Here is a 13,361-nt window from a genome sequence, read left to right as displayed (position 1 = left end):
TCTTTACAGCTTTCTTCACTGCATTGGATCGAATAAACTACATTGCTCTGTTTTTGAGTCGGCAACTTGTCCTTAGGGTGAACCAGTTTTTGTCTTAAAGTGTTTCCTGGTTTAAAATAAACAGGGACTTTGTGTTGTCTAAAAATTCTCTGCAGTTTTTCGGACAGGCCAGACACATAAGGGATAGAAACACCCTTCCTTCTCTGTTCAGTTTCCCTTTTGTCCTGCTTCTTTGTTCTCTTCACTCTGTTGAGAGCCCAAGCGGGGTAACCACAGGCTGAGAGGGCATTTCGGACATGTTTATCCTCTTTCTTCTTGCCCTCTGAGCTGGTGGGCACACCTTGAGCTCTGTGTTTTAAGGTTCTGATCACACCCAGCTTGTGCTGTAGTGGGTGGTTGGAAGAACAGATACTGGTCCGTGTGTGTAGGTTTCCTATATACTTCTATTTGGAGTTTCCCGTCCTCTCCTCTGATCGTGGAACAATCAAGAAAGGCCAAGCGATTCTCCTTAGCGTCTTCTCTTGTAAACCTGATGCTAATCAGGTACTCAGGGTGGTTGAGCCAGGGTCTCACAAAGACAAAGAGGATTCTAATAGGCCATTAAAATTCTGAATAGGCTAGCTCGGTAGATACAAGGGGGGAGTTTCTGTTGAAACAAACAACTCTTTCTACTTCAGGAAAGCTCCTCCCAATGGGCGGGTCTTACCACAGAACAGTATTAATATCGGAGTTCTCAATCTAAATTCTTTTATTGACAATGACTCTTGGATGAGAGTCGAAACGTCTATTTTTTCTAACTGAGTCCAGATGACTACAACTGAAGCTTTTTCTACTATGGAACACGCCTGGACGAATGAGGGATTACACCGACAAATAAGAGCTAGTAAAATCTACAAAGTAAATGTTTTCAAACTCAAGGATAACTTTAGATGGAAACATCTTGCTCCAGATAAAACACAAATATGTAACTTGTGAAAAAACATTTAATGTATAAACTTATATCACTTGTTTTTTTGACAAAGTTCAAAGTACATTCATAAATTAAATAAATGCACATCATAACCATACAGAAAATAAAGCTTTGTAAAATTGGCCAAAAAGCGGCCTTGAACACTATAAACACCAGTTCTTAAATATTTGGGATGGTGACTTTATAATCCTCGTCTGTCTCCACACCAACTTCTTCCTGCAAAAACAACCCGGGTTAAACATGAAGCGTGAAGTCTGCAGTGTCAAAGTGTGTGTCACTGACCAGAAACTCTCTTTTGCTCTTTGGATACCCCTCCAAAATGGAATTCATCATATCAGAAGCCTAAAAAAACAAGTTATGTTCAGAATGATGTGTTTTTTCATGGTTGATGCCGATATTTTAGAAAACTGAGTTGCAAATGGCCAATTCGTTTTGCCTGTATTTTAGGGCCAGTGTGTAGGGGCAGATTTTCATACACAAGTAAATAAAACTAATAAAAACTAAATATTTGTGTAAACATTGGCTCGATGTATCAGCCCATCTCCATTTGTGTTGAACCATTTTGAATAAATTACCAATCGCTTTCTCTTCTTCCACTCTTTGACGTACAGAATCTGCTCTTTGGAAACCTGCAAATATGAACAGTGATTTATTTATACTGACGGAGCTAAACAAGGAAATAAAAGCAGCACGTTCTTGGTAAACTTCTCACCTTTTCCTTCTCTTCCGGTGTGACATGGTTTGTCGCCGACTTGATCTTCTCGAGTCTGCTTTTGAATCCGGAACACTCCTCTTTTAACTGTTTAATCTCATTGTTCATGTCCTCCGTTGTCAAAGAGTTGTTGAGTTCCTTAAGCTCTGTAATTGTAAAGCAAATACCAACATGCAGTTTCCAGTTTTACAAAATCATGAATATTATTACCCTTTAGCGCACCTGAGTCTAGCTGTCTGCAGTTTTGTGTGAGCGACTGTAGATCTGCATTGAGCTTTGAGATCTGAGTGTCCATCTCCTTTAAGTCGTTATCACTTACATCTTTGAATTGGGCCTTTCAAAAAGTAATGCATACAGTTATCAACACAGCGTTTTTGTACAAACAATAGATTTTCTTTGTTTCAAGCGACAAAGACTCACCTGATCGGCAAAGTATATTTTCTGTTTGCCGTACATTTTCTCTTTAATCTTCCCCTCAATGGCCAGCAGCTCCATGGCTTTGACCACAGCCTAAAACATAATTGTATTTGTGTACAAAGCAGTCTGAGGATTAACATAACTATATAATTGGTATTTCCTTACAGTTTTGCCCAGACCATGTTGTTTCTGTAGATTACAAAAGACATCCTGAGCACTGTACGGCCTGTTCTTCTCATTCAGATAGGCAAGGATGACAGATGCACCTGAAATTAAGATGTCATGATACGTTTACGCTCATTAAGTCATTTTACAAGATGTGGTTTATGCAATTTGTGGCTGCACGATTGCGATTAGATTAAGGCAAAGGATTGTGTTCAGAGTGATCGTTTCAGACACACGTCCAGGAGCAGTAACATTTGAGAAAAACAAACTGGATCAATGAATCGCATACATTTTAGAACATGTTTATAGAGAGCTAAAAACTAAAGGGTTAGCAGTTTTTATTGCTCATGAGTGTGTAAAGTAGCCAAAATGTGTCATAAAGTAAGATTAACGTTACTTAAAAATGATATTACTCCAATAGATAATAAGAAAAAATAATAATAGAATAGTTACTGAAGAGTAAAAATGTATTTGGAGAAACTACTGCTTGAATACTGTATGGATAAATGTAAAGTAATCTGACGAACAAAACATGAAATAATGCAGATTCTGGTGTTTCCAAAGAATACCTTGCAAAAAAAATATTTGAACGGAAGTTTTGAAGTGCAAATGTAAGAGTACTGTTGGTTTGTTTATTGTTGTGTAACTAAACATTACTCTAGTTAGGTAGAAGGAAACGTATATGTCCTCGATGATGTTACACCAGTAAATGTACCTGCCCATCCATGGTTTTATGTTTATTTTTTTATATTTTGTTTACAGTGGACAGTTCCTTCAAAATGTCCCATATTTGTAATATAAATATAATATATATATATATATATATATATATATATATATATATATATATATATATATATATATATATATATATATATATATATATTACTATCCTAATAAAAACATTTGAGCCAGTTTCTTAGATCCGTGGTTCCGTGACATCCTTTGGTACTTTGTTTACAACAGAGCTTAGCATCAGCAGCTAGCTAGCGCCGCTCCATAAACTTTCATTTATGACCACATCATGATCCATGAGAAGTCGACACAAGAAAGATCAACCCAAGTCCCATTATACAGTCTGAAAAATGTTGTAAATAAGGAAGTTTTAACTCACCGTTGTCCTTTTTACTCATTGCGAAAGCTCTGCGTGCCTCAGACAAGTTTCGCGGGAGTGCGACGTCACAACAAAGATCATCCCAGAGGAAGATGTATCACTTTATTATTCATGTTCATTTTGAGGAAGAATTCAAAACATGAAGCATATTCATATTCTGAACTATACATTCAAAAAAAGAACAATTCAGACAATGTAATAGCAAAGTGTTTTTTTATTGAATATAATTTGCACATCAAACATATCAAAACCAGGAAGAGGAAACACTACGGTCACATTGTTAAACGGATCCCAAAGGAGAGAAGTAACGTCGGTCCTCTTTGTCAAATACAACTCTTTGAATTAACTGTCAAACGATTGTTGTGCTCAATCTATCTATGACTTTCCCCGCAAACATTCATGTATCATAAATAAAACCCCAGCATTTTTGCCATTTAGATTACCCATTTCTTTTCAATCTCTGCTATTTTCATAGAAGTTAAAAGTGCTGTTATTAAAATCTCACTGACACAACTTGTCCTTCAAAATAACTTAAATGCCTAATACATTTTGCCTAATTTAGATGTAAACATGTTTCCCAATAGAGACAACAGCAGTAGAAACAATAACAAGTGAAAGTAATGTCAGCTACTGAGAAAAGTGGCAACACAATTTGCATAAAAGAGTAAAAACGCCTTAAAGGCCAGTATTAAAGGGGAAGTATGCAGTACTAAAATCCTCACACACTCAAACAAACCTCAGCCTCAGGCACACATGTCAATACAACATCCGGCAACGTTTTTATCAGGGGTTTGGGTCAAAAATATCTTGATAAAAGCTCTCACAATATAGATTTTCCTATGTAAGGGGACAAACGGAAACCACACCCGAAAACAACATCTCTCTCAAAAACATGACAGCTGAAGATGAAAGATCAATCATCTCTTTGCAATCATAATATCCTAATATTACGCATCACCTACATGCTGTTGAAATGGCAATCTGGTTTCACAGTCCAAATGCCTTTTACTTTTAACACCTTATCTAGTAAGTCCAGGTTTTTCTCAGCACGTTTAACAGCGCAGCGTGTTGAGCTCAGCCAAAGGAATGTCACATTTGGTCCCAGAGTAGCCCCGTCTCGATGGCAGAGTAGAAAGGTGGACTTGTGGGCACTGCTTAAGGAGCCCAAACCATGTGACTCCTACAAGGCTTAGGAGGTGCTGGTCTGTCATTGTCCTATTGCTCAGCCTACAAAAGGAAGTGATCTAACGACACTTCCTCAGCAAAACCAAAAATAAAAGTGTATTTCACAGTGTAACTGATCAAACGCAGGGATCATTAAAATCACATTCTCATTCTTCACATACTCACTCACTCCACACTACTTAGGTTTGCCGAGCAGGCTGGACAAGAAGGTAGAGCCCTGACCCTCTCCCCTTTTACTGCCTCCTCCTCCGAGAGGATCCATCTGGTTCAGTTCTGACTGATCCAGCATCTCAAAGTCCTCAGCGTCCCAGTCCGTGTCCAGCTCAGAGCTGGACTGCTTGTGGTAGCTCCGGTGGGCCCCTGCTTTAGGAGGGCCCTCTCTGCGCTGAGCAGGGGCCCGAGGCTGCAAGGCCCCAGCCAGAGCTGCCTGGATCATGTTGCTGGCAATGACTCCGGCCAGCTCCCCGGTGAGGTCAGAGGTCACGGGCAGAGAGTCCAGCTCCTCCTCAGAGTCCAACTCTTCCTCCACATCCAGCACTGAGGCGCGGTGGCTGGTACGCCCCGAGGGGCCCAGGCTGGGTAGACCAATGCTCGTGTCGTCATCGTCATCCATCAGAGTGGCATCAGGGTTAATGGAGGGGAAGTCTGGTAGGTCCTGTGCAAAGGACTCTTCTGCGTCACTGTGGCGGTCCAGATCTGCACAAACCACACAAAACAGTTAATGAGTCATTCAGAAACATATTACTTCTCCTGAGTTTTACCTTCAGAGCCCTCTGTGAGCGGGGTCTGACCACGAGACAGATTAAATGTCCCGTTCTCTGTGTAGGACACCTCCGCGTCCGAATGCTCAGAGTCCGTCATGGAAAGTTCCTTTGCATTAACTGAGTCATCAAACTGCAAGAAAGAATGTAGGTACATTAAAACAAAATGTACAAATAGGTTAAGGGTAGTTCACTTGAGGCTTTGAAACAAAACGAATGCACTGCATGACCAATCATGTGATCAGAAAACTATTTATAGAACAGAGATCACCAGAGCGTGATCAACTGATAAGACTATGGGGCTCTTCTACAATAACAGTGTTCAAAGATCTTTAAATGGGTGAAATGAATGTTAAATTTACCGTGGGACAAAACGCAGCCAGCTCCTCCTCCTCACTGTCGCTGCCTTCACCTGAGGCTACTCCTCGGATGGGCCTTCGCAAAACTGCAGAGCAAAAGGAGTTTAATTCCATACTAAGCACAATGAAGTCATTAGGAATGGCACTAAAAGGGTTTGTCAACTCACACTGATTATCAATGGGCTTTGACATCATGTATCCATGACCACTGAAGTCCAGCCGCTGCAGGACTGGATCCAGCTTCACGTACACATGCTGAAAGAGCCGGTGATAGGCCGCTAAAGGGGCCAGCAGGGTCGCCCACACTGCAGGGACAAAACAAACACCATTCGTCAACAAATCCACATTTTATAAATCCTTTGCGTCTATTGTAAATGTCTGACGTTAAACCACAATAAATTCCCAGTAGTGTAATATTAGCTCATTGTAATTTTCATTGTAAGTGGCTGCAACCACCATGACTGACTGATTATAAAATATTTTACAGTTCGAGAAACAGGAGGTGCACGTTAGCATGCTAGTTGTTGTCATCTTGAAGGCAAAACTCCACTCTGACCTCTGAAAATTGTGAACAGCACTTATAAACTCATCGCATGTGAATAATTAGGATGTCCAGAATGGGTTAGGAAAGGAGGAGAAAAACGTACGGCAGTAACAGCTTAAAATGAACTAGTTCTGTATTATTATTTCTTTACGTTTTTAAGACAACACCTTTAAATTTGTACTGATGATGAACACTAATCTATTTACACATAACAGATTCTGGGCAGAACTTGCATGTTGTCAAAGGTTGTCCACTTTCTACAATACATCTTACATATTTGTACATCTACATTAAATCATGATAAGATAACCTTTATCTTATGACAGTACTCCTATAAGTTATCTGTCCTTTCCCCCCGTATCTACTGCGTTGTAACACCAAAATTTCCCCATGTGTGGACAAAAAAGGATTATCTTATCTTATATCACTTTCAATGCAAAAACCCTAGAGCCTTGAAATACAAGTATTCACCCAGTGGCGTTAAGAAGCGGAGTCCAAGCTGCTGGTGGCTTTAGAGGTCAGAGCTGGAGGACTTTGGCTGGGCTCCTGCCTGTGCTGCTGGTAGTAGGTTAAGAGATTAGCTCTGTGACTGTTTGACCTTCTAAGATCTGAGCCTGGTTCTCTTTTCACTCTATGTGGAGAACATCCCTGCTTTAAATCACCCCTCTCTCGCTCTGCCCCGGGGCCCTGCGATCCAGTTTCAGCTCTTATACATATTTAACAGGACTAGACAGGTAGGGTTTCCAGCCAATATTTACTTATAAAGGGCTTGGGACTGACCGGCAGAGTAGGACAGCACCACTCCTGGGATGTAACGTCCAACCAAAGCCAGGCACGAGAAGATACTGCAGGTGAGGAGGCAGAACTGAACAATAGGAAATACAATACAGTCAGATAAACGCTGACATTTGAGTCGGACCAAATCTACTGACAGTCTATGGCTTTGTTGTACACTGGAACGCTTCTATCAGGTATAAGAAAAGCTATTCATGATGGTCAATTGGAAATATGTAGTCGAAATCGCAGGGTCAGACAAGCTGCATTCAAATGATAAAAGGTTATCATTTTGAAATTGTTCAAGCTCATCAATAGAATTAGGTCTACAGGGGGAAAAGACCCATTTATTTGAGCGTTTTTCCTTTTTTAGTCCTTACTTTCCCAGGGTTGAAGCGCTTGTATTGGAGCACGCCGGATGTGACCACTGCTCCACTGACCCAGGCCTCTGCGACGTGGTGACACAGCTCGGGGACGCTCAGGATCCCGGGCTGCACGAGACCCCAGCTGCACTCACAAGACGCAAAAGTGTTCAGACGGGCGGACAGAAGCACATTTCCTACATTTAATTTTCAAAAAGGCGATTACGAGATGGGGTTTTCTGCATACCTTTCTGATTCCTCCATCCTTTTGACTGTAACAGAGCGAAATAAAGTCACATTTAAATAATTGGCTACATCTTTACTTGTTTCAATAAGGTTGTTAGTAGAGCGAAATAAGCCAATTTGTTTGATGAAAATAATTTATCGTGTTTTCCAGATTGCACCTAAATTGCACCTTTTTTCATAGTTTTGGCCGGGGTGAGACTTATACTTATATACTTATACTCCGGAGCAACTTATATATGATATTATTTGTTATTTTCACACTTGCAAATGCATTTCAAACTCAAGTGCGATTTATATATGTTTTTTTCTTCTCTATTATGCATTTTTTGGCAACTTATACTCCTTATACTTACATAGACTTATAGTCCGGAAAATAAGGTAATTTAACAATGCGAAAATAGCTAATTATGTCATTGACTCAAAAAAGAAACAAACATTACATTTCTAAAATATTAGGAAGAGATAATTAGAAATATGTAATTTTGTTCTACCATTACTGGTATTTATTTATACAGGGACAGTGTGCCAATTCCACCTTGATTGATTGGACTCCATTAATGTAAAATGTGGTATAAATACTCTTGACTGTTTAAGGAAATGTACAAACCAATTCAAAATACAGACTAGAATATGGAATAACAATAACAAATGGAATAAAATAACAAAAGTGTGCGCTCACCTCTAATCTCTGGCCAAATCTTATTCCTCCAGGTGTCGACAAAAACAATCAGAGCCAAACCAGAAGCCACAAGGAACAGCAGGCGCAGTGAGGTCAGCGCAAAGAACCTGCACAAAATGACAACAGCAGAGAAACAAGAGGAGAAATGAGCTCGTTAAGACAGCTCTATACACAATGAAGGAAGTGTGCAGAAAAATGGACAAAAAAAGAGCTTTACAAATAATAAGTCAGTACAGTAAATATGTTATTGAATGTAGAAAGAACTAAAACAACACATAATATTTCTCTGTGTTGAGATCTCACGGCCCCAGTTGTTGTTGACCAAACAAAATTACAGGATTGAGCCACTCAGCTGAGATTAACCCGACAAACAATGTGTTGGCAAAACAGAGCGGTTATTATCAAGAGTGACGCTGGGATTGGAGTTTGGTTTGCTGAAGGATTACTGTGTGTAACAACACCTTTTACCATTTTACCCACAATTATCATCCCAATAATTCTATTTGCTCGGAAGCTACTGTCCTTTCACTCGAGAGTCAATTAAATTCAAGAATAAAACCTGTTGCATATTGTAAGTTTAAGTTTTATTTCCTTCTGTGTGTTGAATAAACTGGGTCTGAGGAGCGAGAGATGACATAACCAGGAGGAGACGGAACGGGGTTGGACCATTTCAACTGATTAAATCTCACGACGTCTGAAGAGCCTGGGTTTAAGTCGGCGCTCAGCCCACTATCGTTCAGTGTCTCAGGTCAGTGACTTTGAAAATGTCAGAAAATCACATCGACCTAATTGAGCCACAGCAAGGCTAAAGCCTCTGTCTGCTGCATACCTTCCCTGTGTTTAAACGTTATGCGGGGGATTAGGGTCATAACAGACTGATATCAGACTCTCACACACGGTTTAAAGGGCTGAACCATTTGTGAAGAATATCTACTTGCATTTTTTGTATTATACACTTTGAAGACAAGATTGTGTTCCGGGTTCACATTGTCAACAAGTCCAACATTTGACAGTAGACAAAAAAGCATGCTCACTCGTGTGCAGCACCGGGGGAGTGTGTGTGTCGCAGTCAGCTGATGCTTTACATGTGGCTCATTGTGCGGCGTTTGCAGAGCATGAGGAGCGGTGCATGTGAACACAAACGATTTTGCCTGACAAAGGCCCAGTTGCTGAAACGTTGCCTCTTCACCAATACATTTTACTTGCAAGTAAGACAGTGTGCGGGATTTCTCTCCCTAACACAACCGGCCGACGTAGAACTCAATGAGAACTAAATCAGGAGCGCACCAACATGAGTGAAAATTACCTACAGTTGTGTGATTGTACTACAAAAAACAACAACAAAAAAACGCCAAAATGATGTTCTTTTAACATTTATAGCTCTGTGGTGACAGTTTTAACCTTTCGAATATCATACACAGCCAATTCAGCAGCTTTTACCCATGATTGTGACTAAATCATGTAATCCACAGGACTGGAGTTTAAGGATTACAAAAACAGTTGGAAAGGAGAGATTTTAGGAGAGTGGGCCTCTAAATAAATCCAGGAGCCATCTGTCTGGTCTTGAATTGACAGGTGAAACATGGCATTGTGTAAAGCACCAGCAGCTGCTGCCCAGATTGTTGCTAACAACAGGTAACACAATCGAGAACAAATAAGTCATCAGGGTTCCCATACACCAAAAATCTGATCCTCATCTGATTTCTGGAGCTATTTAATCAGATTAATGAGTTGTAAACAGTTAGATCTGATGCCAGGCTGCACAATTAGGAAAATATTGTGATATGGCAGTTGCAATATTGATATTATCGCAATATTTCACAAACATTTCAGTTCTTGCCCATTTCTGCAAGATTGAAATAGTTGTTTCACATTAATTGTTCTTTAGCTTCCAAAATACGACGGTTACAGTAAAATCCTCATGTCAGTGTTGTGATGACAGGTTTCTTTGTGCATGTAAACACACAAATAACCAGATATGGTTATTGGGTTATATGATTATTCTAACAATCAGATTTTTACTGGACGTGTAAATCTCAGGTTGTATATAAAAACAAAAAAATACAACCAAATATAAAAACAGAACAATCAATCTGAAGTACAGGAGACTTACCAGAACAGCAGGTTGACCAGGGCGTACAGCAGCACACATTGCACGGGCTTCTCCCACACCAGCACGGCCTGCAGGTAGGTGAGCACGGGTTCGTAGGGCCCTAACCTGGCCTGCAGAGCCGCTTTGGCCGCCCGCACCTGCGCGTCTCTGTCACTGGAGCAGGGTCGGCTCCGCAGGCAAACCGTGGACAACGAGGACGAGGACGATCCCTGCTCCGTGGTGGGCGAGCCTTCTTCCTTTGCCCCGGGGTGCATCATCTTAACGTCAAATGTCAAGACAAGAACGAGTCTGTGGAGATAAAGAAAAAACAACAACTTGTGAAGATGGAGCGGGGCAGCTCAGAGCAGCTCAACTCACAACACGGGCTGATGAAGAGCTGTGCTAACTTTAAGCTAGCAGTTAGCAACAGGACTGAACAAGCGTCTGAACGTCAACTACAGCTTGATTTGTTGAGTAAAAAGTTTTCACAACACAAGCACGAGCGGGCAATAACGTTGAAATGAAATGACACTTACTATTCTGTCATTTTTGCACAAATACAGCGCGCTTGTGGTGAACTGACAATATGGCGTAACCTGTTTTTCTCCGAGCTCACGAACCAATCAGCTTCCGCTCGAGCCTCGTGTCGTGCTGCGTTCAAGTGACAGTGGGAAGTGAACGCTACTGTACATTTCCAAGAATACAAAAACAAAGCACGCAATATCTGGATCTATTATTATTAATTCATGGATTTACTACAGGTTGGTACATCCGAAAGAACCACCTGCATGTACTATTACATTATTGTGCTATCTTGTATGTAATGTTAAAGGTGCACTGTGTAACTTTTTTGGTCAGCTGCTTGACTGGGGTTGCTTTGTCAGGGCCATAAACTCAACAATCAAGCATTTTTTTTCGAATAGAGATGTTTTATTGCTCGAAATACCTTGAAAACATGTATTCTGTGAGTGGGATAGCCTCTTCGGTCTCGCCATATCTGATCTGTAACTTGGTCTGGGGAGATAACTATCTTTTGAACTTGCTCTGCTACTGAGCGGTCATGTGATGATATAAAGTTGTTGTTTTTGTGTTACTTTTAATGGCGATTGACAGCCAACTAAAAATTTGCCTTTACCGCCGCCTACTGTAGCCTACGCTATACCGTAAAAAAGAAAAGGAGATAGATAGAGAAAGATTTAGAGAAAAAGAGAGAAAGATTGTCGAGGGAGGAATCTGTTGTTTTTGTTGTTGTTAAGATGAGATAACCTTTATTTGTCCCACTATGGGGAAATTCCAGTGCTGCAACACAGATTAGGAACATAAGTAAATTATAAAAAAAACAGATAACTTATAAAAACACTCTTCTAGAAAAACCTCTTATACGCTTAATAAAAAGGCAACTTCTTCTTCTTTGGTGTTTTATGGTGGTTGGTAAAAGGTGCATTTACCGCCATCTACTGTAGTTCTTCTTCTCTGTCTGTCTTCAAAGCATAAGAGGAAAAGGGTGTGTGCATTTGATTTATTTCCTTTGCTTTGATCCCATGGACCTTGAAGACAATGAAAAATGTAACATAAACACAGTGGTACTTGTAGCTTTTTGTTTCTACAACATTGTGATAGCTTCTGACAGTCTCCTTGCACGGCAAAGCTTTAAATATGGTAAATCTGATTGTAGACAGGATATTCTATATAGCATCTTCTGTTTGATGCTCTTTCTGTCCAGGGAAGGTGTGAGGATCTCCTTCGTTTGGGTTCCTGCCCATGTCGGAGTGGATGGTAATGAAATGGCTGATTTGCTGGCAAATAATTCCATTAAATTGCCATCAGTTGATTTGATAGTTGAAATAAGTAAATATGAAGTCAAGCCTCTTATTAAGAGTCATGTATATAAACTTTGGCAGGATTAGTGGGGAAAGTGGGGGAAGAGCCTTTGCTCGCATGAGAAGAGGCCACACTGCTGAACTCATTTGATCACTGAATATGACAAGCAAACATCCTACCGGTTTATGTACCGGTAATCACTGTCAAGAACTAGAAACTGTTGAGAATGTTCTGATTCACTGATTACCGCATATGAATGCGAGAGAACTGAATTAGTTTTATAGTTTCAAAATAATAAACAAGAATTAAATCTGCTGAATCTTTTTACAATCCAGTCGCAAAAATCATGTAAGGTTATAGTTACTTATATAACACAGGATTGATTGGAAGATTATAGAGCTAAGAGCATCTTTGTAGTGTTATTTTGGTATTATGGTTTCCGTTGATCTCCTGTCCACACTCAATCCCGCGGTAAATGCCCCTTTTCAGTTGACCGCCAAACGCTATTAAAAGTAACACAACAACAACAACAACAACAATCTCTCTTTCTCTCCTTTTTAAAAAAAACGTTATAGCGTAATAGACATATTTTGAAGATGTACAACTACAGTAGGTGGCGTTAAATTGTTTCTCTTTTTGACTTATTCATTGTTCAGTGTTTTATGTTGCACCGAATCACCAAGATAAGTTCCTATGTTTGTGAATTCTGTTTAATTGACAATGGCAATAAACCCTTTCTGATCCTGATTCTTCTTCTTTGGTGTTTTATGGCGGTTGGTATTCAAGCATTACATTACCACCACCAACTGTAGACTTTATTCTTTAGACTTCATTCTTCAGAAGCACTTATTCTTCGGCCCTCAGAGGCGACTGTTGTTGTGATTTTGGGCCTTACAAAAATAAATTGATTTGATTTGAAAGCCCACGAGTTCAAAACACAGCTGCAATAAGTAGTAGATGGAGAACTGAATAATGGAGTCTATGGGATAAAGTCTAAAGAATACAGTCTGGCATGGAAGAAGGCCAGCTGGAATAAAGTCTAAGGCAGAATAAAGTCTGGCAGTAATGTAATACTTGGATACCAACTGCCATAAAACACCAAAGAAGAAGAAGAAGGCAGTCTGTGACGTTGTGGACCCGCAGTGGTAAAAGTGATCCAG

The 13,361-nt window shown here is 40.1% G+C and overlaps 2 protein-coding genes across 2 annotated transcripts; both read right to left on the bottom strand.

The window, feature by feature from the left end:
* Positions 1-1,061: 1,061 nt before the first annotated feature.
* Positions 1,062-3,457, bottom strand: psmc3ip (PSMC3 interacting protein). The gene is made up of 8 exons (XM_072442995.1): positions 3,379-3,457; positions 2,265-2,365; positions 2,103-2,192; positions 1,905-2,016; positions 1,683-1,828; positions 1,546-1,599; positions 1,253-1,312; positions 1,062-1,186 (listed from the first exon to the last, which is right to left on the bottom strand). The coding sequence occupies exons 1-8, from the start codon at positions 3,395-3,397 to the stop codon at positions 1,130-1,132; spliced, it is 639 nt and encodes a 212-aa protein (XP_072299096.1). The 5' UTR covers positions 3,398-3,457; the 3' UTR covers positions 1,062-1,129.
* Positions 3,458-3,574: 117 nt separating this feature from the next.
* retreg3 (reticulophagy regulator family member 3) lies at positions 3,575-11,010 on the bottom strand. Its single transcript, XM_072442982.1, has 10 exons — positions 10,917-11,010; positions 10,402-10,689; positions 8,289-8,395; positions 7,611-7,635; positions 7,382-7,508; positions 7,008-7,092; positions 5,851-5,988; positions 5,687-5,769; positions 5,325-5,457; positions 3,575-5,259 (listed from the first exon to the last, which is right to left on the bottom strand). The coding sequence occupies exons 2-10, from the start codon at positions 10,656-10,658 to the stop codon at positions 4,739-4,741; spliced, it is 1,476 nt and encodes a 491-aa protein (XP_072299083.1). The 5' UTR covers positions 10,659-10,689; positions 10,917-11,010; the 3' UTR covers positions 3,575-4,738.
* Between the last annotated feature and the right edge of the window lie 2,351 nt (positions 11,011-13,361).

Source organism: Eucyclogobius newberryi, unplaced genomic scaffold (assembly GCF_026437365.1).
Source record: "Eucyclogobius newberryi isolate DKJ021-1_F unplaced genomic scaffold, fEucNew1.0.hap1 SCAF_13, whole genome shotgun sequence".
Lineage (NCBI taxonomy): Eukaryota > Metazoa > Chordata > Actinopteri > Gobiiformes > Gobiidae > Eucyclogobius > Eucyclogobius newberryi.
The sequence above is the reverse complement of the archived record's forward strand: the minus strand, read 5'-3'. Positions and strand labels throughout refer to the sequence as shown.

Bases quoted from the DNA above. Each gene is read 5' to 3' on its own strand.
- psmc3ip (XM_072442995.1), bottom strand. The intron at 1,829-1,904 runs GTGCGCTAAAGG...TTACAATTACAG, and splicing joins CTGCAGACAGCTAGACTCAG to AGCTTAAGGAACTCAACAAC. The intron at 1,600-1,682 runs GTGAGAAGTTTA...TCATATTTGCAG, and splicing joins CACCGGAAGAGAAGGAAAAG to GTTTCCAAAGAGCAGATTCT.
- retreg3 (XM_072442982.1), bottom strand. From the start codon at position 10,658: ATGATGCACCCCGGGGCAAAGGAAGAAGGCTCGCCCACCACGGAGCAG. The intron at 7,509-7,610 runs GTATGCAGAAAA...TTGTGAGTGCAG, and splicing joins AGGATGGAGGAATCAGAAAG to CTGGGGTCTCGTGCAGCCCG. The intron at 5,989-7,007 runs GTCAGTCCCAAG...TTGTCCCTGCAG, and splicing joins GGTGCTGTCCTACTCTGCCG to TGTGGGCGACCCTGCTGGCC.